Source organism: Triturus cristatus, chromosome 3_2 (genome assembly GCF_964204655.1).
Source record: "Triturus cristatus chromosome 3_2, aTriCri1.1, whole genome shotgun sequence".
Taxonomy (NCBI): Eukaryota; Metazoa; Chordata; class Amphibia; order Caudata; family Salamandridae; genus Triturus; species Triturus cristatus.
Window position 1 is genome coordinate 1,044,968,693 of NC_140584.1, and position 25,294 is coordinate 1,044,993,986.

Sequence of the window (25,294 nt, forward strand, 5' to 3'; positions counted from 1 at the left end):
CCACTCTGTGCACTTGCCTTTTGATAGTGTGTCCCTTGATATTATTGGAACGATATTCTGACCCAATTTTTTTCCCTGGAGTTTTATATAGTGTGAACTTGACCCGAAGGTATCCGAGCACTTTACATGAGCACCAATTGCGTTACACAAGGACACATTCATTTTTGGTAGGCACAGGGAGATTAAATGATTTGCCCAGAACCACAGGATGTTGAGCGTTATTGCCGAAACTCGAACCCGGTTCTCCAGATGTGAGGTCTACCGCTCTAGCCTAGCCGTTGGGCCACATCCTCTGCCCAGTGATTTTTGAGATTTGATGTTTCCTACTGCAATCCTATCAAAGACTTGTCATGGTATTTCTGGTATACGGTGTTGTTTGGGACACAGCCGCACATATCGATGTTTGAAATAAATGAAGTAACTGATGTATGGGAAAAAAGTCGATCTAGTGATGCTTGTGAACAAAATTATTTCAAAAGGTAAAAATAATTGCTGGCCTATGGGGGATAATTAGTGTAGTTTTATAAAGCACTATGCTGCGGTTTACCCAACGGGCAAAATATTTGGGTATACAAAATATTTCAAGCTTATAATTAAGTAGTGTTTATTACTAATTTATTGACACTTTTTGTTATGACCTATTTTCCTTAGTCACAGATGACAATCTGCTGTAGTTGAAACTATATGGAGATAATTCAAACCCTGTTTATGGGTGTTTACAACTTGAATATCACTGTAATTGCTGTCTAAGTGCTAGGCCGATAAGATCCAGTGTTGCATATTTCTGCTTCGGGCCTGTAAAGTCTGCCTTACCTGAGGAATTGCTATGCTGTCTGCAGTGCGACGTTGTGATCTTTGTGATGTATTTCCCCCAAGTGAATTCGTAAATATCTTGACATCTAATCCAAAGTGACAGGAAGGAAAAATTGAAGAGCAAGAAATTGAAGGAATATGCAATCTAGCTTTCGAACATAATGTTTCTGTCAAATGGCACATGCAGAATATCTAAAAATGAGCTTTTAAACATTCTCTTTTGGGAAAATGTGCCATTTAACTAGGCTCTTTTGACATACCATGGAGTATTGCAATATTGAGTGCCTCTTTTTAACGAATTACAAAATCTGGCATTTTACTCAAAATTCTTTGTAATGCACCATCTGGCCTACTTTTTATCACATTTTCTCAAGGGCAAGAATACCCCACCCCCTGTTCCTCCCTCAGGTCGCATTCAGGGGAACGAGGAGCAAGACTACTTGCGGAATCAAAGTTTACAGGTCTCCAGTCCCTGCAGAACCACCATTTTATGCCCGCCTACACAGTGTTCACGAGGCACTCTGTCAGAATTTCTCTTTTTCAGTCTTTTGTGTTTTTCCCCTCACTCTCAGGGTTCCACAGAGAGGGGGAAAAAAACACTAACCATTGACTGTCTATCTCCAATATCCTGGGTTTGAAGGGGGTGTTGCAATTCTTGACCAAGAGTGGTGGCACCATTTTGAGTGCACCCCTGTAAAGAAGCTGCGGGGTTGGATATCCCTGTGTACAACGATTTGCTGTAGAAAATACGAGAAAAGGCTTTCTCGCCACCATACCTCAGCACGCTAGCGTTCATCCAAATCATCTGCGCATCAGCTGCGAGACTATTGACAAACTCACAGTATAACCTCAATTAAAGACGACCTGATATGACAACAAAACAGTGCTAATGTGATAAAGTAAACTACCAATCTCGCAACCCCCTAACTGCGATGACATAGGCTGCACTTTTCAAAACGAGAAAAAACAGAGCACCATGGGTGGATTTGCAGCATGATGAGGGACATGAAGCAGGCCAAATAAAGCAGTCCACCTTTGTGGCGTGACTTTCTCAGGTCCTGCAAATGTCTTTGAAATGTTAGGGATGCTTGCTGTTTTAGGAAGGGCTTCATTCAGTAGCCTCATGCTTAATCTCTGGAATGTGTTCTCAGGGTTGTGATTAAGGTAAGATTCTGGAACTGGAGGAAACTATCATTGCCTCCTATTGCTCGTCTAGTATTGGGTGTGATTCAAATTGTGGGTGTACAGTGATTGTATTGTATGTATTTCTGTCTGGTGAGAAACAAAGGGATATTCTCATTTAATTTGTGAAACTTTCCTTTTCAGACCATTGACCAGTTTGAGTATGATGGATGTGATAACTGCAATGCCTACATCCAAATGAAAGGCAACCGTGAGCTGGTGTATGAATGCACTAGCTCTTCCTTCGATGGGTAAGTGCAGAACCGTATGTGCTGGCCCAGCAGACTGCCACTGACCAACACCAGGGATGACAATTTGATGTATTTTGTAGTTGCGACACTGCTGGTATTCAGTGTTCTTGTTGCACTATTTTGGGAATCCTTGTCTGTAGTGGAGATGACACAGTGTCGTGGTGCAGGTAGGATGCTAGGTTGTGCAGCATAGCTGAGTGTTGACACAGAAGCTTTTGACAGCGCGAGGTAGCTCATGTCACAGCTATGTACCAGGGTCACTAGGACTCTGGTTCCTAGCATCGCTGGAGCAGAGTATGTTACTCCTGGGACACCTGGATATTGTGTCATGACTGGGTAGTGACTGAATTGAGCAATATAAGTGTGGTGTTGTGTGAGATTTGCTTAGAGGCAAGTTAATAGTTCGATGTGAGTGCAAATATCTGATGCGTTTGATGTACGAGGCAGGTTGGAGAAAAGGCCCATGAGAAACTGGGTAAATGGACAGGGTGACATTGAAGAGAAATTAAAAAAAAAAATAAAGTACGGTCAGGTTTGGGAGTCATTCTTCTATAATAACAAGTAATGGCAAAGCCAATAGGTCTCACTTATGCAAGAGCTATTAGCTTTGCCAATATGTTTTAGCCATGTTGTATAGCAGCGTGGCTGCTGTTCAGCATGGCTAAAAGTTAGTGGGTTAACGGAGAGTGGAGTGTTATGGCGTGACATGGAGAGTCGTGAAGTGGCGTAGTGTTTTGTAGAGTCATGTGGCGCAGTGCGTCGGAGTGGAGTGCCATAGAAGTAAAGCAGTGGAATAGTGTGTTGCAGAATAGAATGGAGTATAATGACATGGGATGGTGTGGAGGGAGTTGTGTAGAGCATTATAGAGTTAAATGGAGTAGAACGTCATAGAGTGGAGTGTTGTTAAGTGGAGCGCATTGTTGAGTCGAGTGGCTTAGAGTGCAGTGAAGTAGATTGTTTCATAGAGAGTGGCATTGAGTGGAGTGGCGCAGGGTAGAGTGCAGTTGCGCACAGTGCAGTGGCAAATAGTGCAGTGAGGCGTAGAGTGGGGTAGACTGCACTGGCATAGAGTGGTGTAGAGTAGAAAGGCATAGAGTGAAGTATCCTAGAGTGCAGTGGTACACAGTAGAGTAGAGTGGTGCAGAGTGCAGTGTTAGAGTGGAATTGCGTATAGTGCATTGGCGTAGAGTGCAGTGGTGCAGAGTAAAGTGACATTGAGTGCAATGGTATAGAGTAGAATGGCGTAGTTTTGTAGAGTATAGAAGCGTACAGTGAAGTGGTGCAGAGTAGATTGGCGTAGAGTGTATTGGTTTGAGTGCAGTGGTGCATTGAGTAGATAGTTTCGGAGTGGAGTGGAGTGGCGTAAAGTGAAGTGGCAGAGTAGAGCGTTGTAGAATAAAGTGGTGTTGAGTGAAGTGGTTCAGGGTTCAGTGTCATGCAGTAGTGCAAGGTGGAGTGGTGTAAAGTGGAGTATGCATGGTGTGGTAGCACACCGCCATTACAGAAATGTCTTCAATTAAAATAACCATTACATTTACAAAAACCTGCAGTTTTACAAATAAAGTATATAGCACAATATCTGTGCAGTTCATTTAGTCATTTAAAAAGAATGGTGCTAGAAACAAATATATATTATATCGTACAGAATACCCAGAGTAGCCAGCTAGCAAAAATAACCTACAGCCTTTCTGTCTCACATGGGTGCCCAGCAAGATTGTCACATAAATCTCCTCTCTTGTCAGTCAGAGAAAGAAAAGTAAACACCAAGCCCCCTAGAAGATAGAGCCTTGCATTTGATCCCTGCCTTTGAAAGTATAGCAAATGCGACAAGATAAGAACAATGTTTAAAAGCCTGTTTACAGAAATTCAGTAGTGGTGGAAGAATACAGTAAACGGGGTTTGGGCAAGGGAAGGGACAAACTCGAGCTGAACAGCCTAAAACAAATAAAGCCAGCAAATAGAAAGCAAACAAATGTAAGTTATAAACTATAAAGCCATTGGTAAGCAGTAGGTGGAATGTATTCCCATGGAAGCTTTCGAATATCCTCAAGATGTTGTTTGCTTCGACATAAGTTGTGATCATTTTATTGAGTCAATGTTGTGGTGGGTAGAATTAGCCAGTGTAAATTCTTGCCAATAAGTCTACATTCATTTGATCTCCATCCTCTGTTTTATAAAGTGTGTACACACTCGAGAAACTGTCTCGAGGCGCTAAAGATGGATAACAATGGGAAACACAACGTTTTTATGTATTTGTAAAATGAAGCAAATTAGTTTCAGCTTTGTAGTCTGATGGGAAAGGGTTCCACAGCTATGCTTCTAAATTATCTAAACCTTAGGCACATATTTGACAAATTTGTTAGAAGAGAATGGTAACAGCGATGAATAGCTCTGTGGACTAAGCAGGCAGATTTTAAATAATTACTTTCTGCATTTGTAGCTAATGGACTTCCTTTGCCTGAGATGTGACCCAATTTCCTAAGACTAAAAATAACATGAGCTTCTCCGCAATCTCCTAAGTATTTTTGGAGGCAGGCCTGAGTGGACTGAGTTGCAAAACCTTAACTTGAATGTACTAAAGCATTTACTAGCAAAATCTAAGGGAGAGTGAACTAAATTCAATAATGTGTCGTGAAATAAGCAAGTAGTAGAGGTATGATCTAATCGAAACTGTTCTAGAATTAAATCCAAGGGATGGAGTCCACATTTCACGCCCAAGGGCGGTTTCCTGTAACCAACATAAGATTTTAAGGGTTTGAATTATAACTGAATTATATTAGTCCATTACCTTACAACGTCTAGGGCCAAGGGAAGTTCCCAATTTGCCACACATTCTCTGGTTCTGTTGGTATATTGAGCCTGATTGTAGTGCTTACTAAAATTCGACACTGTGGCGTGTTCTAACTCTGTGTGTCTTTTGTTACAGTGTAGTGGCGATGATGACCTTTGAAGACAGCTGGGTCGCCAAATGGCAGAGGATTGGTGAGTTTTCCAGAGATTGAGCTACTACATTGAGAATATCTCTCCCATGTATAAAACAGGGAATTGGTGGCTTCTAAGACACTTGCAAAAAAAAAAAAAAATATATATATATATATATATATATATATATATATATATATATTCACTTAAAAAACCATAGGTTTCACACATGTTGTAGTTAGGTGGATATTTCACTCGTAAAAAACCAATGAAATTCCCCCGATATAGTTAGTTCAGATAACTATAACTCGCGCGCCCGCAATCCACTGCTCATGACGTCACATATTACATCACTCATGACATGGTCAGTGGCATCACTCATGACATCACTGATGACATCATCCTTGTGATAGAGTGGCGGTCGCGCGAGTTATAGTTATCTGAACTAACTATAACGGGGGAATTTCATTGGTTTTTTACGAGTGAAATATCCACCTAACTATAACATGTGTGAAACCTATGGTTTTTTAAGTGAATTTGCAAGGTTTTTTAAATGCTAATTCCTAACTATAACGTGTGTGAAACCTATGTTTTTTTCAGTGAATTTGTAAGGTTTTTTAAATGCTAAGTTATGTATGTATTATATTTTTTATATATTTATTTTACAATAAACTACCTATGTATATAGTTATAGATTGACTGTATCCTGTAATATGGAATGGCTCGTTTAAAATGTATTTTTTCTTTTTAAAGTTTTTCACCGTGCGCGCACACCGCGAATTGTTGAAAAAGAAATAAAATGTTTTTTTCACCCTTCGGGGTCCTTCAGGGACCCCCTGACAAAGGCTAGGGTGTCAGGAACTCTCTACCCTGCCCCCTTTTCACGTTCTCCACCTTTATTTTTCATTGTCACACACAAAATGGCGGCCAACACTTCCTGATTTCGACCGATTTGAATGTTGACTGACATGTAACCACCAATCAGAATTGCGCTCGCGCACGTTAGGGTGCGCGCACCGTGCGTGCTTATAGATATTTATGTACTTTTAAATGCAATTTTCTCAGGAACTACTGAACAGATTGACACCCTATATGCAAAAGGCACATGCCTGACCTGAGGACTACCTCTTTGCCAAATTTCAAGTAATTCTGTTCAGCCCGGTTCGGGCTGTACCTTCGACTAAAGGTCCTATGGGAAAATGCATGGGGATGAGCAGTGGATTGCGGACGTGCGAGTTATAGTTATCTGAACTAACTAGAACGGGGGAATTTCATTGGTTTTTAACGAGTGAAATGTCCAGCTAACTATAACATGTGTGAAACCTATGGTTTTTTTAAGTGAAATATATAGTATGTATATATATGTATGTGTGTATATATGTATGTGTGTATATATACGTGTGTGTGTGTGTATATATGTATGTGTATATATATATATATACATGTGTGTGTATGTGTGTGTATATATGTGTGTATTTGTATGTGTGTGTATTTGTGTGTATTTGTGTGTGTATGTATGTGTGTATGTGTATTTGTGTGTGTGTGTGTGTATATATATATATATATATATATATATATGTTCGAGGCATATGAGCTGCAGATTGTACACTTAGCATAGATCGCCATCTGGTGTTGGGCCCGGATGTTTGCAGTTTGTTTTTGTTCTCTGGACAGTCCTTGGAAGTCACGAGTTCGGTGACTCCTCCTTCGGTCTGTACTGCGCATGGGCTTCGGCTCCATCCTCCGATTGTTTTTTTCCGCCATCGGGCTCGGATGTGATACTTCGTGCTCCGGCTTCGAACTTCTACGGTTCCAGCCTCGACGGAAAATCCTCGTTTTCTTCGAGTTTCTTCATCATCATCATCTTCATCTCTCGAAGCGGCACTTTTCTCCATCCCGTACATCTGCACCGGCCTTCGGGCCCTCCTCGACTCCGGTCCCGGCCGATGGAAAGGACTCCGTTCAAAAAGTGCCCAAAATGTGGGTCTAAATTTCCCCACACCGACCTCCATCAGGTGTGTAACCTTTGCCTCTCTCCAGAACACGAGGCCAGAGACTGCCCCGCCTGTAAGTCTTTTCGATCAAATAAGACCATCCGGGATCGAAAAGCTCGACGCACCATGGTGCACTCCTCGACCGCGGCTCCACCGGACATCTTCGGAGACGACGACGAAGCTTCGGGGCAACTACACACCCAGCAGGAGGACGACGTCGTCAGCGCTTCCGAGGCCGACGACTCCGACGTGGAGGACATCACACCGGCGCAGCGGGTCGTGAGTACTGTACCCCCTCCCACCCCCGCGCCCAAAACCAAAGAGACTCAGGTTACACCCTCGCCTGCAGGCCTGGGCAAAACCAATCACACAGCTTCTATCACCCCACCTTCGGGCCCGGTGTCGAAGCCTCAGAAGTCTCACGGCAGCTCGGGCTCGAGCCAGCCGACGCCTGGTGCCGAAAAACACCATTCGGCACCGAAGAAAGGGATACCCAGCTCGACTCCGAAGCCACCGGTGCCGAAGCCTGGACTCTCGGTGCCGACCAAACATAAACACAAATCTGTCGGCACCGACGCTCCGGCGCCGAAAACTCCTTCGACGCCGAAAAAACCGGAGGCTCCAAAAAAGCATGGCGCACACAAACCATCGAAGCCCTCGGCTCCGAAACCATCGGCACCAGCGGACGATTCGGCGCCACTGGCTCGGTTCACACTAGACCCTTTGCAAAAGACTCTATCTAAAGATCCAAAGACTGGGCTATTGACTTTAATTATCAAGAAAAGACGCCTTGACACTCCGGCTCCTCCTCCACCACCCAAACGGAAGGACTCTGCCACTTCTCCCCTCAGAGTGCCCTCCCCACTACCTCCTCCACCTCCTCCACCCCCTCCTCCTCCCAGGTCTCCGCCACCTTTACCTCATTACTCCCCGACCCCGCCCCCAGATCCGGATGACGGGGACCCCGGATTATGACCCGGCGGACGCCCCAATGGAACCCACTCCACCGGGGACCCCAGACCCATGGGAAGACTACCACAACCCTGACATACCTGATATGCCTCAGGACGACCTATACCCATCCAGGCCGTCTCCTCCAGAGGACTCCTTAGGGTTTCATCACTTAGTGCAGAGAGCAGCACACTACCATGGGGTGGACATGCACAGCGAACCAGTGGAAGACGACTTCCTACTGGACACATTTGACATTCAGGACAAATCCACGTCTATTTTGCCCATGCTTAAGGGTGTCACCAAGCATGCTGCAGAGGTGTTCAAAGACCCTGTCGGGGCCAGGGTACTGAACCCTAGAATAGAGAAAAAGTACAAGGCGGCACCCACAGACCCTGCATACATTAAGGGCCCTGCTCCCTTAGATTCCCTAGTTGTCTCCACAGCTAGAAAGCGGGCTAACTCCCAATCCTCAGGAGAAGCCCCACCGCCAGACAAGGAATCGAAACTTCTAGACGCGTCTGGCAAACGCACCGCCTCCCAAGCTGCAAACATGTGGCGCATTGCAAATACACAAGCGCTACTTGCGCGCTATGACAGAGCGCACTACGACGAACTTGAGGCTCTTATGCAGCACCTTCCCGAAAAACATAAGCGCAAGGCTCATGACCTGATACAGGAGGGTAAACTAATTACAAACACCTCCATTAAGTGTGCCCTCGATGCAGCCGACACTGCATCTAGAGCCATAAATACCAGTGTCCTGCTTCGTCGCCATGCCTGGCTCAGGATCTCAGGGTTCAAGCCTGAAGTCCAGGCGTCCATACTCAATCACCCTTTTGACCAACAAACTATCTTTGGGCCAAAGGTAGACGAAGCGTTGGAAAAGATGAAAAAGGACACAGACACAGCAAAGTCTATGGGGGCACTCCAAACACAAGCCTCTAAACGTTCCTTTCGACGCTCATCCTTTCGTGGCACAGGCAGAGGCTTCTCCACCGATAGCGCCTCTACCTCTTACAAGTCCCCTACTCAAAATACCTTTTCAAAGGGCAACCAAAGGGGTGGTTACAGAGGCAACAACAATAAGGGCAGGGGCAAAACTAACACCACCCGTTCTGCTACCCCACCCGCACAATGACTTCCCTTCGCTCCCCCCAGACCATCCCACTCCGGTCGGGGGAAGACTACAAAACTTTATCCACGCATAGGAGTCCATAACATCGGACAAATGGGTGACCCAAATCATTCGGTCAGGGTACTGTCTCGAGCTAACATCTACCCCACCCAATATCCCACCAAGGCACCGTCCAATGTCTCAAGAACATTCCACACTGCTCAAACAGGAGGTACTCTCCCTCCTCCAAAAACACGCTATTGAGCAGGTCCCCGTCAATCAGCAAAATCTAGGGGTCTACTCCCTATATTTCTTAATACCAAAGAAAGACGGGACCCTCAGGCCCATTCTGGACCTCCGACCTCTAAATGCCTACATACATTCAGACCATTTCCACATGGTCACCCTACAACAAGTCCTCCCGCTCCTCTGTCAGGGAGACTTTCTCACTACCTTGGATCTGAAAGACGCATACTTTCACATTCCAATACACCCCTCTCACAGGAAGTACCTCAGGTTCGTGGTGGACGGGCAGCATTACCAATTCACGGTTCTCCCCTTCGGGGTTACCACCGCACCACGGGTGTTTACCAAATGCCTAGCGGTAGTGGCAGCACACCTCAGACGTCCACATATTCACGTCTTCCCTTACTTAGACGACTGGCTGATAAAAGCCGCGTCCTACCACCAATGTGTGCAACATACAAACAGCACCATCCAACTGCTCCACCAGCTAGGCTTCACGGTGAACTACCAAAAGTCCCACCTCATACCATCTCACACAAAGCAATATCTCGGGGCAACTATAGACACCTCCAAGGGTATTGCCTATCCAAACTCAGCCAGAATCACAAGCATTCAAGCCTTACGCAAAACATTCCTTCCTCAACACTCTCTTCCAGCAAGAGTGTTTATGAAGCTCATAGGAATGATGGCGTCTTGCATTTTCATAGTGCCCCATGCAAGACTCCACATGCGTCCACTTCAAGAGTGCCTAGCACAACAGTGGAACCAGGCCCAGGGTCAGCTGACGGATCTGGTGTTGGTGGACGGCCGCACACATCACTCTCTGCAGTGGTGGAACACCACAAACCTTTCCAAAGGGCGGCCGTTCCTGGACCCGGTTCCTCAGGTGATTCTAACAGCGGATGCATCGCTCTCCGGCTGGGGAGCGCACCTCCTACACCTCACAATGCAAGGTCTATGGACGCCACAGCAAAAATCGCTCCACATCAACCATCTGGAGCTCTTGGCGATCTTTCTAGCCCTAAAATCCTTCCAAAAACAGATTTCGGGCAAAGCAGTCCTCATTCGCACAGACAACATGACTGCAATGTATTATATCCAAAAACAGGGGGGGGACACTTTCCCCAGCTCTCCCGCTTAGCCCAGAGCATATGGAGATGGGCAATTCCCCAAAACATCTTTCTCCTGGCACAGCACGTTCCAGGCGTACAAAACACCATGGCAGATCTGCTCAGAAGACAAACGCAACAACTACACGAATGGGAACTGCATCCACAAGTTCTTCACCCATTCTTCCAACAGTGGGGGCATCCTCACATAGACCTCTTCGCCACCCACGAAAACAAAAAATGCCCAAGCTTCGCCGCCAGATACCCATACCCATTGTCCAAGGGCAATGCGATATGGATGAACTGGTCAGGCAGATTTGCATACGCCTTTCCACCTCTCCCACTAATTCCATTAGTGGTAAGGAAGCTACAACAACACTCCCTCACACTCATTCTAGTAGCTCAGACGTGGGCCAGGCAGCCGTGGTACACCACACTACTACAACTATCAGTGGTACCACATCAAAAACTGCACCTATCCCCATGCCTACTAACCCAGAACCATGGAGAAATCAGGCACCCGGACCCAGCTCAGCTCAACCTTGCGATCTGGCTCCTGAAATCTTAGAATTTGGATACCTTAACCTTCCCCCTGATTGCATGAACATCATCATGGAAGCCAGACGTCCTACCACTAGAGCATGCTATGCCGCAAAGTGGAAAAGATTTGTAATTTACTGCCGTAACAATACAATCAACCCTTTAGATGCATCCATACAGCACATCATATGCTATCTGCTCCATCTTCACAGGTGTAACCTGGCATATTCATCCATACGCCTACACCTAGCAGCGATCGCTGCTTATCTACAAAACAGACAGCATTTATCACTGTTCAGAGTGCCCGCTATTAAAGCCTTTATGGAAGGCCTTAAACGAGTAATTCCTCCCAGGGCACCACCTTCCCCTGTATGGAATCTAAATTTAGTTCTTACACGGCTGATGGGTCCGCCTTTCGAACCAATGCATAAATGTGAGCTACAGTTTCTCACCTGGAAAACAGCTTTTCTCGTAGCTATCACTTCCCTTAGAAGGGTTGGTGAAATACAAGCGTTCACTATACAAGAACGCTTCCTACAAATACATCACAGCAAGGTCATACTTCGCACAAATCCGAAGTTTCTGCCCAAGGTCATTTCCCCCTTCCATCTCAATCAATCGGTGGAATTACCTGTCTTCTTCTCGCAACCTCAATCTGTTGCAGAGAGGGCCTTACACACACTCTATGTTAAAAGGGCTTTGCTGTACTACATACAAAGAACGCAACCCTTCAGGAAGACTAAACAATTGTTTGTTTCCTTCTCTCCACCACATAGAGGCAACTCCATCTCAAAATCAGGGATAGCTAGGTGGATTGTAAAGTGCATACAAATTTGCTATCAAAAGGCAAAAAGAATATTATCTGTTCCGCCTAAAGCCCACTCTACAAGAAAGTTAGGGGCTTCTATGGCTTTTCTAGGGAACATACCCTTAGATGACATCTGCAAAGCAGCCACATGGTCAACACCGCACACCTTCACAAAACATTACTGTGTAGATGTGCATTCCAAGCAGCAAGCTAGGGTGGGCCAGGCTGTACTAAAGACACTTTTTCAAACCACTGCAACGGATACCGGTGGTCGGCGCTAAGGTTGGGTACTGCTATATAATCTATGCTAAGTGTACAATCTGCAGCTCATATGCCTCGAACGGAATATGCTACTTACCAGTATGCATCTGTTCTTGGCATGTAGAGCTGCAGAGTTGTACACGGCTACCTGTATCCGTTCCAGTACATCTTATTTAGATACAACACACATGGGTTTCTCACTGTTATTACTACGCTCCATCATTTTCCTGTTGGCGAAAAACAATCTGAGGATGGAGCCGAAGCCCATGCGCAGTACGGACCGAAGGAGGAGTCACCGAACTCGTGACTTCCAAGGACTGTCCAAAGAACAAAAACAAACTGCAAACATCCGGGCCCAACACCAGATGGCGATCTATGCTAAGTGTACAACTCTGCAGCTCTACATGCCAAGAACAGATGCATACTGGTAAGTAGCATATTCCATATATGTGTGTGTGTGTATATATATATGTGTGTGTGTGTGTGTGTGTGTGTGTGTATATATATATATATAATGTGTGTGTGTGTATATGTGTGTGTGTGTATATGTGTGTGTGTGTGTGTGTATATATGTGTGTGTGTGTATATGTGTGTGTATATATGTGTGTGTATGTGTATATATGTGTATATATATGTGTGTGTGTATGTGTATATATATATGTGTGTGTATATATACGTGTGTGTATATACATGCGTGTGTATGTATATATATATGTGTGTGTGTGTGTATATCCAAAAGAGTGCAGAAGCCCAATTCCTGAGACAAACGACGTTTTATTTCGAAGAAGAAAACACAGCATGACTGCTTCCTTACGCGTTTCGGCATACTGCCTTGATCACAGGTAAGTGGATTCAAAGTGATGTTGATTGCTCGTATTTAAAGTTCTAGCAACACATGACTTGTAGTCCAGTGGCATACATTTCCCAGCATGCACCAGATGTGTGTCTCTGGTCTGAAGTATATTTCATAATACATGCTGCAGAGCGTCTCTATTACTTCAGACATAAATGTGCAGGTGCATGTAATTTCAAATAAAAGCCAAGTGCGCAAAATAAAGTCTGTTATTCATATTGCATATTTTAAAGTCCCACTCGTAGTCCATGCTGACATAATCTGTAATGTCTTGTGAAAACGACAGGAATCAGGAATTGCTAAGAAGAGGGAGATGGCCCCTCTCCTGTCCCCTTCTCACCTCTGCACATATAATTCCAGGAAAATCCTCTGTTCAGGCAAAAAGGTGAGCGGGTCATGCTCCGAAATTGAAATACCAGCATGCAACACTGTGTCATCAAGTACCGAATGGCGGCGAAATAAAAGACGTGCTGGTAAGATGCCTCCTTTGATTTCCTGTACCTCCCATGCATGCCTGTGAACAAGGAGCATCATGGCTCCGAAACGCGCAAGGCTGAACTAATTTTCCCCGAGGGAAGGGAAGCCGCTGAGCGGTCAATGTGACTGAATTGGAGTGCTCTTCGAAGCGCTGGTCCTTTGAAAAGAAATAATTAAAGCGGCGGTCTATTGTCGTGAAGTTGCACCACCCATATTAGGGGCCACAGAGACTTCTGATACGAGCAATCGACATCACTTTGAATCCACTTACCTGTGATCAAGGCAGTATGCCGAAACGCGTAAGGAAGCGGTCATGCTGTGTTTTCTTCTTCGAAATAAAACGTCGTTTCTCTCAGGAATTGGGCTTCTGCACTCTTTTGAATGTTAATCACGTGCAGCTCCATTGCCGTTTAAGCTGAAGCCGCCCTGCAGGGTTGGGGGCTCCCTTTCATGGAGACTTTGTGGTGTGTATATATATATATATATATGTATATATATGTATATATTGAAAAAACCATAGGTTTCACACACGTTATAGTTAGGAATTAGCATTTAAAAAACCTTGCAAATTCAGTGAAAAAACCATAGGTTTCACACATGTTATAGTTAGCGGACATTTTACTGATAAAAAACCAATGAAATTCCCCCGTTATAGTTAGTGCAGGCAACTATAACTGACGCGACCGCAATCCTCTGCTGATGCTAATACTGTATTTAGACACTTATTTGCCCATGTCTTCTTACATTAAATTTTAGCTATACATATATTACAAATATTTTTTTTTCATAAAGACACATATGTCATCAGCAGAGGATTGCGGTCGCGTGAGTTATAGTTGCCTGCACTAACTATAACGGGGGAATTTCATTGGTTTTTTATCAGTAAAATGTCCAGCTAACTATAACGTGTGAAACCTATGGTTTTTTCACTGAATTTGCAAGGTATTTTAAATGCTAATTCCTAACTATAACGTGTGTGAAACCTATGGTTTTTTCAGTGAATTTGTACGTTTTTTTAAATGCTAAGTTACTTTACGCCATTCGTGGCGTGCGCGCCCACTTAACGCAATTCGGTCCGTGCGCGCACGGTGCGCTTCGCGCACCGTGCGCGCACAGTGATCACGCGGTGCGCTCCGCGCACCCACTTTACACAGTTAGTGCCGTGCACGCACGGTGGGCACGCGGTGTGCTACGCGCACCGCGTGCCCACGTTACGCTAGATGGTCCATGTAAGCACGATGCGCTTCGCGCACCGTTGCACATGGAGGACATATGATGCGCTTCGTTGTGAAAGGTAATATTTTAATTTTTCACATTAGTTATATGCTGGGGCTGGGGAGAGAATTGGATATTTTTTTTATTTTTATTAATTTTTACCGTACGCGTACGGTAAGCGTAATCGGCGACATTATCGAAAAAATTAAAATTCCATTTTTGGCCTTGGGGGATCTTTGAGGACTCCCTCAACATGGCTAGGTGCTTAGGAGCGGTCTAAACAGCCCCTTTACATGTTTTTGGCCTTTGTATTTTAACCCCCTCTCAGAGTGCGAGAGAGAAAATGGCGGCCGCCACTTCCTGGTTTCGACCGATTCGAATGTTTACTAAGATCTAACAGCCAATCAGATTCGCGCTCGCGCACGGCACCGTACGCGTACCGTAAGCTCACCGTAAGCTGCCACAGATATATATATTGATTTAAATGCTATTTTCTCAGGAACTACTGAACAGATTTACACCAGACCTACAAAAGGCACTTCCTTGACCTGAGGACTACCTCTCTGCCAAATTTCAAGTAACTCTGTTCAGCCGTTCGGGCTGTAGCTGTGTCTAAAGGTCCTATGGAAAAATGCATGGGAAAAACGTGTTTTGGGACGCCCCTTTTTTCTCAGCCCCCGCTTGACGGATCCCCCCGAGACTTTCAGGGTAGGAGCGGAGCGTAGCGCCCCACCTATTTTGAGAAATTCGCGAGGATTCGTCGACCGGCGCCAAAGTTATTCCAAATAGAATGTTGGTTTTCCTATGGAAACGTGGTCCTAACTATAACTACCTACTGGCGACCGCCAGTAGGAGAGAGATATATATATCTATATATATATATATATATATATATATATATATATATATATATCTCTCCTACTGGCGGTCGCCAGTAGGTAGTTATAGTTAGGACGAATCCTCGCGAATTTCTCAAAATAGGTGGGGCGCTACGCTCCGCTCCTACCCTGAAAGTCTCGGGGGGATCCGTCAAGCGGGGGCTGAGATAAAAGGGGGGTCCCAAAACGCGTTTTTCCCATGCATTTTTCCATAGGACCTTTAGAACGAGCTACAGCCCGAACGGCTGAACAGAATTACTCAAAATTTGGCAGAGAGGTAGTCCCTAGGTCAAGGAAGTGCCTTTTGTAGGTTTGGTGTAAATCTGTTCAGTAGATTCTGAGAAAATAGCCTTTAAATCAATATATATATCTGAGCCCGCTTACGGTACGCTTACCGTACGCTTACGGTAAGCGTACGGTGGCGTGCGCGAGCGCGATTCTGATTGGCTCTTAGATCTTAGTAAACATTCGAATCGGCCGAAACCAGGAAGCGGCGGCCGCCATTTTGTGTATTTCACTCTGGAAAAAAAAGAGTGAAAACAAGGAAAGGGGGCAATGAGGAGAGTTACAGACCCCCTAACATTTGTAAGGGGGTCAAAGAAGGACAGAAAAGTACAAAAAAAACATTTATTGATTTTAAAAAAAATCACGGGGTACGCGTACGGTAAGCTTACGGTAAGCGTACGGTAGAAAAAAAAAAAAAAAACATGAAAATCAGATTTAAGTGTTTAGATATTAGGGGGCTCTAAAAAGAGCCGTTGTGTTTATGAAATGATTTTTTAGTGGTACCTACAAGTAAGTACCGATGCAGAGTCTAAGGTTCAAGAGGAAGACTCTGTTCCCTTCATCATTGAAGTGCACACCATCTCCTCTATAAATGTCTTGCATGTCATAACGCAAGTTGTTGTGGTAAATGGCACCCATACCATAGTCACGGAGGAAAGCAGAAACAGATTTGTTGACGTGCTTTCTTGCTTTGTCATCGCACCGCGTGCCCACCGTGCGTGCACGGCACTAACTGCGTAAAGTGGGCGCGCGAAGCGCACCGCGTGCTCACTGTGCGCGCACGGTGCGCGAAGCGCACCGTGCGCGCACGGAACGAACTGCGTTAAGTGGGCGCGCACGCCACGAATGGCGTAAAGTAACTTAGCATTTAAAAAACCGTACAAATTCACTGAAAAAACCATAGGTTTCACACACGTTATAGTTGGGAATTAGCATTTAAAAAACCTTGCAAATTCACTGAAAAAACCATAGGTTTCACACATGTTATAGTTAGCGGAAATTTTACTGATAAAAAACCAATGAAATTCCCCCGTTATAGTTAGTGCAGGCAACTATAACTCACGCGACCGCAATCTTCTGCTGATGACATATGTGTCTTTATGAAAAAAAAATATTTGTAATATATGTATAGCTAAAAATGTATGGAAGAAGACATGGGCAAATAAGTGTCTAAATACAGTATTAGCATCAGCAGAGGATTGCGGTCGCGTGAGTTATAGTTGCCTGCACTAACTATAACGGGGGAATTTCATTGGTTTTTTATCAGTAAAATTTCCGCTAACTATAACATGTGTGAAACCTATGGTTTTTTCAGTGAATATATATATATATATATGTGTATCTCCTCTCCACGGAAAGAAGACGAGCCGCACTCACAATGGTACTGTTCACTGGTTTATTCAATTGCAGCGCTGGCAGTCCTGATGCATTTCGGTCGTCTTGACCTTTCCCAAAGGGAAGCAACAGCATCGCACTGAAAATATATATTACCTCTGATTTGAAATATGGAGGACCTCTGACGTGGAGTGGAGGACTTATTCAGAGATCCCATCAGTAAAGGTGCAAATGATAGGCTAGCTGGGGCAGGATTTGCTTTTCGTCAATGAATTAATCGTTTTTTGGGTGCTCCTGATCTCGCCCATTGTGTGTAGAATGAATTGCTTCTAAAAGAATGAAGGCAGACTTTTTCAGCTCTCATCTGTAGAGCATAAAGTGGGTGGTTTCAGAGGATGGGGAGTTTCTCAGATCGCCCTTTTGATAGAGAGAATGAAAAGCTACTTGCACATATCTACGGTTCTTTTTCATACATTTCTGCCTGAGATTATTACCTTCAAGATTGCTTCCTCGTGCCGGGATGGGTGAAGGTGTTGGATACTGTACCGTACTGTACACCTCATTTAGGATTTGTTTTTTTTGTTTTTTTACTTTCACGCAAAATAAACTCTTGGGCGAAAGAGCTCCATGCCTTTAAATTTGTAAGCCCCAACATTGATAAGTATCCTAGTTTAAACTTTTAATTTTGGGACTTTGCCCAGGTCCCAAAAGTCTTGCCACTGATGGATTGGTGATTTACAGGCCTGAAGGCGCGTATGATGATTTGTAGCTAGAGGTAACTGAGGTAATCAGCAAGGAGTCGCTCCTTTATTCCTCACTTTTAGTACCAGGCTACAGCAATTACAGGAGATTTGTTTTTTTTTTTTACCTACTCCCAACACCAGTTTGTAAGAGATTCTAGCTTCACTTTCAATCCAGAGTCAGTTGCTTAATCCAAGTAGTTAAGATTACAGAATAGTCCATGGGCCTGTGTGTGGCATACTTACAGAAGTCTACCAATGTCCTATCTACCCAAAAGCACTATTTATGGAGGATCACTTCTTGATTGGTGCAAACTCTGGCATCCTAACAGAGACCAATATGTTTCTAGATAACTAAAGTTATTTCTAGCTAGAATGTACGACACCACTTTCCCCAGACCACACGTGTCATGTGAATTAAAGATTGGCATGACATCTCTTATGTTTTGTCTCATCTAAGTAATAAAGCAGATTCAGCTTTGCATTCAAAATATGCAGACACTAAGCAGTAGATATAGGAGGCTTAGCAAAGAAAAACGGTAAATGTGTAGGGTGCATAGCATGACAATCTGGAGCATTCTATTTGAGGACAGTGTGAAATGTCTCTTTGTACATGTGCAAAACACTAAATCAGTTCGAGGCATGTGGGCTGCTGAATTCATATCTGTGCATAGATCGCCGCCTAGTGTTGGGTCCGGATGTTTGCACGTTGTTGTCCTGGAAGAGTCTTCGAAGTATCCTTGGATAGGTGACTCCTCCCCTGGACTACAGTGCGCATGGGCATCCTCTCCATCCTCAGATTGTTTTTTTCCGCCATTGGGTTCGGATGTGCTATCTTAGCTCAAGTTAGGAAAATCTTTGGTCGAGGCCAAAAGGCCTTTAGTTCGCGTCGGTACTGTTTATCGATCGGGTTTCGATAGCATTTTGTTAGTTCACTAACTTTCAGCACCGACTTCTTTCGCATTTACCTGTCCATCGACTACTTCGACGATGGAATCCAGGACGCCATTCAAAAGGTGTCCGGTATGCAATGCGAAGTACCCACACATCGACGTCCATCCGGTGTGCAACAAATGCCTTTCGCCGGACCACGACGAATCGACATGCATGGCCTGTGCCCGGTTCCGTTCCAAGAAGACTCTAAGGAACCGAAGAGCGGCGAGACTCGAGGCGCGGCACGCGGCACCGGCCCCAACAGACATCTTCGACGAGGCCGACGTCGAAGAATTAGAAGTCATACCCTCCAGTCCCGTTTCCGAACACGACCCCGGATCGGACGAGGGCGACGAGTCACTCTTCCACAGAGGTGAAGACGACACCGAGGTAGGAGACGACGAGGAGGCCTTAGGGGCCGAAGAGAGTAGCTCCAATGATGAACAAGGCCTACCTGTTCAAACCGAAGAAACACCAGCGCCACAGCCTTTGGCTCCGGTCGAGGGATCGCCTTCGGGCCTTACCCGAGACCCATCCTGTAGTTCTTCGGCCCCGCCCTCGGGCCCGGCCTCGGACGTTCAGCGGCAGCCATTGCTGCATAAGCCAGCTGGTTTCCCTACCACAAAACCGAAACCGAAAGCTGCTCCGGTTCATACGAAACCGAAACTGAAAGTGGCGCTGGTCGGATCGAGGCCTTCCACGCCTTCGACGCCAGCGCAACGCGTCGGCACCGACCGCACCAAGAGGGACTTCGGTGCCGAACTGGAATCGGGCGACATCGGAGTCGACAAACGGAAAAAGGCCATCGGCACCGAGAAACCTACTCGGCTACCGACGCCAACGACACCGAGGGCAATACCGCCTGCTTCGCCTCGCGTCGCTCCCTCGACGACGCCGATGCCTCACGTATCGAGGACGTCGACGGTGATCTCCACACCTCGACTCGAGGACCCGCCGGCACCGAACAAATCCACGCCCGGCTCTACGAACCTGCCCGGTGCCAAAGCCTCAAAGACGCCCCAAGTGCGGCCTGCTGCGACGCAAAGCAACAAAACCACGGCGGCCCTCAAAGACCCGTCGGGTTCCGGCCCGATCGGAGCTCCAGCAACCTCTACGGGGCCAGCCAACATTACCTTCGGTTTGCCTCCGTCAACAATCCCGAAGATGTTCCAACTCAGGACACGGGTTACCCAGACTCCGGTTCCACCGGACGAGACGTCTCCGTCACGTGTCATCGACGCCGACACTGGCAGGATGATTCTCCACGACCGAAGAATAACTTCGGAACCGCCATTGGGCCCTTTCAGGATCCCACTAAAAAGGAAGCTGCCTGTGGAATCAGAACCTCTCCTTTATGAACCGTTCCATTCCTCCTACCAGGATCCACACCGGTTCTCCCCCACACGCTCCGACACGGATGCATTGGAGGACTACATGGATGACCAAGCACCCTACCATGTAGACACAGACCCTGATGACCAGCAGGACCCTGATCAAACTTGGGGCGACCCTGCAGACCCCAGTGCACCTCTCGATACACAGGACCCACAACTCTATGGGGCAAAAACATCTCCCACGGAGGATACTGCGGCGTTCAACGCTCTTATTGAACGTGCTGCAAATAACCATGGGGTACAGCTTCACTCAGATACCATCGAGGATGACTTTCTAATGGACACTTTTGCATCCTCAGAAAAACATGTAAAAACTCTGCCAATGCTGAAGGGGGTCCTCAAACCAGCTAAGGACATTTTCAAGGAACCCACCAGGGCACGAGTGATAAACCCCAGGATTGATAAAAAATACAGATCAGCACCTGGGGATCCTACTTACATCAAAGGACAATTACCACTCGACTCCATCGTCGTAGCGAATGCTCGCAAGAGGGCACACTCGCAAACGACAGGTGACGCTCCTCCCCCGGACAAAGAGTCCAAGGTGCTAGAGACCTCCGGCAAGCGAGTTGCCGCCCAGGCTGCCAACATATGGCGCATAGCCAACACTCAAGCGCTCCTCGCTCGCTACGATAGAGCGCACTATGACACATTGGAGCAACTACTCCAACATCTCCCTGACCAGTTCAAAGAAGGTGCAGAAATTCTTATCAGAGAGGGACAGCTACTCACAAATGCTTCCATCAACTGTGCACTAGATGCTGCAGACACGGCTGCCAGGGCCATAAACACAAGCGTCATGCTGCGACGACATGCCTGGCTACGAATCTCAGGATTCAAGCCTGAGGTACAAAACAACATACTGAACCAGCCCGTCAACCCCGACTATTTATTCGGCCCAGAGGTTGACACCACCCTCAAAGATAAAAAAGGACACGGACACTGCAAAGTCCATGGGCGCCCTCCAAACTCAGTCCTTTCGGAGCGGCTCCTTTCGTCGCCCCGGAAACAAGGGGGCAGGTAGAGGACAGGGGTCACAACAAACGTATAACAAAGGCAATACACAGACCACCTACGATAAAAACACCCGAGGTGGATATCGTGGCTCCAGTACAAAGGGCAGAGGACGTGGCTACGGCAACACCAGGTCCTCCCCCCAAGAACAAGCAGTGACGCCCTCTCCCTTCCTCCCGACCACATAACACCTGTCGGGGGAAGACTACAAAGGTTCCTGTCCACGTGGAACTCCATCACCACGGACAGGTGGGTCAAAGATATTGTAAAATACGGTTACTGTCTGGAGTTAACCTCCACTCCACCCACAATACCACCAAGAAACCGTCCTATGTCCTCAGAGCACTTAACGCTCTTACAGCAAGAGGTGCAAAGTATGATTCTAAAAGGCGCTATAGAGGTCGTCCCCATCCACGAGCAGGGTACGGGGGTTTACTCCCTCTACTTTTTAATTCCAAAGAAGGACGGGTCGCTCAGGCCTATATTAGACCTGAGACCCCTGAACCAGTACATTCTTTCAGAACACTTTCATATGCTCACCCTACAGCAAGTCCTTCCGCTTCTCAAGCAGGGAGACTTCCTAGCCTCACTGGACCTCAAGGATGCGTACTTTCACATACCCATCCACCCCTCACACAAAAACTACCTCAGGTTCACTGTTCAGGGGCAGCACTATCAGTTCAAAGTCCTTCCCTTCGGCGTGACAACAGCGCCCAGGGTTTTCACGAAGTGCCTAGCTACGGTGGCAGCACATTTACGGAGGCAGCATATACACGTCTACCCCTACCTAGACGACTGGCTCGTTCAAGCGAAGTCAGCCCAGCAATGTGCAAGCCACATGTCCCGCACCATTCACCTTCTTCACAGTCTGGGATTCTCACTAAATTACCCAAAGTCCCATCTCCAGCCCGCACACGTACAACAGTACCTAGGTGCGACTATAGACACTCTGGCGGCCACAGCTCAGCCAAATTTAGTGAGGATCAACAGCATACAACTGCTGATCTCCAAGTTCAAACCCAATCACTCGCTTCCAGCGCGAGTGTTTATGCAGTTGATAGGCATGATGGCCTCCTGCATCTTCATAGTCCCGCACGCGAGGTTACATATGCGCCCACTTCAGGAGTGCCTAGCACGTCAGTGGAATCAGGCTCAAGGACAGTTGAAAGACCTAGTGTTGGTGAGCGGTCGGGCATACAACTCTCTGCATTGGTGGAATCCACAAAACCTTTGCAAGGGCCGACCGTTCCAAGAGCCTGTTCCGCAAATAGTACTGACAGCGGACGCGTCTCTCCAGGGATGGGGAGCTCATGTACTCCACTACACAGTGCAGGGACTATGGACGACACAACAGAAGAAGATGCACATCAACCTTCTGGAACTGATGGCAATCTTCCTGGCCATGAAGGCATTCAAAGTACATCTGTGCAACAAAGTCGTGTTGATCCGGACGGACAACATGACTGCCATGTACTACATACAGAAGCAGGGAGGAACACACTCTCCACAGTTGTCTCATCTGGCTCAGAGCATGTGGAAGTGGGCCATTCAGAGGAACATGTTCCTCATGGCGGAACACCTCCCTGGCAAGGACAACCAGATGGCGGATCTGCTCAGCAGACACAGCCACCAGATGCAAGAGTGGGAGTTACACCCATCAGTACTCCAACCGTACTTCCAGCAGTGGGGTCATCCAGAGATAGACCTATTCGCGACAAGCGAAAACGCAAAATGCCAAAGCTTCGCCGCCAGATTCCCACATCCGCAGTCGCAGGGCAATGCGATATGGATGAACTGGTCCGGCAGATTTGCGTACGCTTTTCCCCCAGCGCCGCTGATACCGCTGGTGGCTCGCAAACTACGACAACACTCCCTGACACTCGTCCTAGTTGCTCCCACGTGGGCACGCCAGCCGTGGTACACCACCTTCCTCGAACTTTCCGTGGTGCCGCATCAAAGGCTGCGGATCAAACCCGCGCATTTGACGCAGAACCATGGAGAGGTTCAGCACCCAGATCCGCAACAGCTGAACCTGGCGATCTGGCTCCTGAAGTCCTAGAGTTTGGCTATCTCAACCTGCCACCTGACTGTATGGACATCATCAAGGAGGCCAGGAGACCCACTACCAGGGCTTGCTATGCAGCCAAATGGAAAAGGTTCGTCATTTATTGCGGTAATAATGACATCAACCCGCTGGACGCATCCATCCACAACATCATCTGTTACCTCTTACACCTATACCGATGCAATCTGGCGTACACCTCTATACGTGTCCATTTGACCGCAATATCAGCCTATCTGCAAACCAGGCAGCACCTCTCTCTATTCAGAGTGCCTGCCATCAAAGCATTCTTGGAAGGGCTCAAACGAGTCATTCCACCTAGTCACCCACCGGCTCCAATGTGGAACCTCAACTTGGTCCTCACACGCCTGATGGGTCCACCCTTTGAACCTCTACACTCCTGCGAGATTCAATTCCTTACCTGGAAAGTGGCCTTCCTAGTAGCGATCACTTCCCTAAGAAGAGTTAGTGAACTCCAGGCACTAACCGTTCAAGAGCCATTTATTCAGGTTCACGCCAACAGGGTCGTACTACGTACCAACCCCAATTCATGCCCAAGGTAATATCGCAGTTCCACATGAATCAGACTATTGAACTGCCCGTTTTCTTCCAAAACCCACAAACTGTTGCAGAAAGGGCACTACATACACTAGATGTACGGAGGGCCCTCATGTACTACATCGACCGGACTAAACCATTCAGGAAGACAAAACAACTGTTCGTTGCCTTTGCCCCACACCACAAAGGTAACGCCATCTCCAAAGCAGGGATAGCCAGATGGATAGTTAAGTGTATTCAAATCTGTTATCAAAAGGCAAAACGCACATTAACTATTCCACCACGAGCCCACTCAACACGTAAGTTGGGGGCTTCCATGGCCTTCCTAGGAAATATTCCCCTGCATGATATATGCAGAGCAGCCACATGGTCCACTACACACACATTTACAAAACACTATTGTGTAGATGTGCAGTCAAAACAGCAGGCAGCTGTAGGACAGGCTGTTCTCAAGACACTTTTTCAGACCGCTGCAGCTGGCACGGGTAGCCGCCGCTAATAGAGGGCACTGCTATGTATTCTATGCACAGATATGAATTCAGCAGCCCACATGCCTCGAACTGAATATGCTACTTACCAGTATGCATCTGTTCTTGGCATGTAGGGCTGCTGACATTCATATCGCCCTCCCTCCTCCCCGGCGCCTGTCGCAGCTGCAGCTCTCAGAATTACTGCAAGCATGGTCATCACTTTCTGTATCTACTCCATCACTGCCACAATGGCGAAAAACAATCTGAGGATGGAGAGGATGCCCATGCGCACTGTAGTCCAGGGGAGGAGTCACCTATCCAAGGATACTTCGAAGACTCTTCCAGGACAACAACGTGCAAACATCCGGACCCAACACTAGGCGGCGATCTATGCACAGATATGAATGTCAGCAGCCCTACATGCCAAGAACAGATGCATACTGGTAAGTAGCATATTCATTCATGGGGATCCTTAAAAAGAAACCTGAGTGACCTTTCCTCGGTGTAGGGTCATGAAATTATGCGTTTCTGTGGCTGCAGAATTTTACTTCTAATTAAGCATGTACTGCACTTGCTACACACAGGGGTCTTTAAGAGTGGGATGGGATAGAGGGGGGGCATGTGTCCGAGCTCCCTTCGTACCGTCCCCCCCTACAGCTGATGAGTGTAGCCTGTGACCTGCAGCGACACACAACAATTACAGTGCATTTCACAGTGCACATTAATATGCCACAGTACTTTTTACTGCAGAACAATGATTGAGTCAAGACATCTGTTCGCATGTTTTATTTGTTTAAAATGGTCATATATTACTTTGTATGTTGTGTAGATGTCTGTGCGTGTGTGTGTAAATATATATATATATATATAATTGTTCATAAAAAGA

At 46.5% G+C, this 25,294-nt stretch overlaps 1 protein-coding gene across 1 annotated transcript in view; it reads left to right on the forward strand.

Moving 5' to 3' along the window:
* SUPT4H1 (SPT4 homolog, DSIF elongation factor subunit) overlaps nt 1–25,294 on the forward strand; it is a 118,900-nt gene that overhangs the window by 65,647 nt on the left and 27,959 nt on the right. Inside the window, exons 2-3 of the mRNA XM_085649735.1 lie at nt 2,140–2,246; nt 5,173–5,228. Of these exons, the coding sequence (XP_085505861.1) occupies nt 2,140–2,246; nt 5,173–5,228 (163 nt within the window). The remainder of the gene's footprint in view (nt 1–2,139; nt 2,247–5,172; nt 5,229–25,294) is intronic.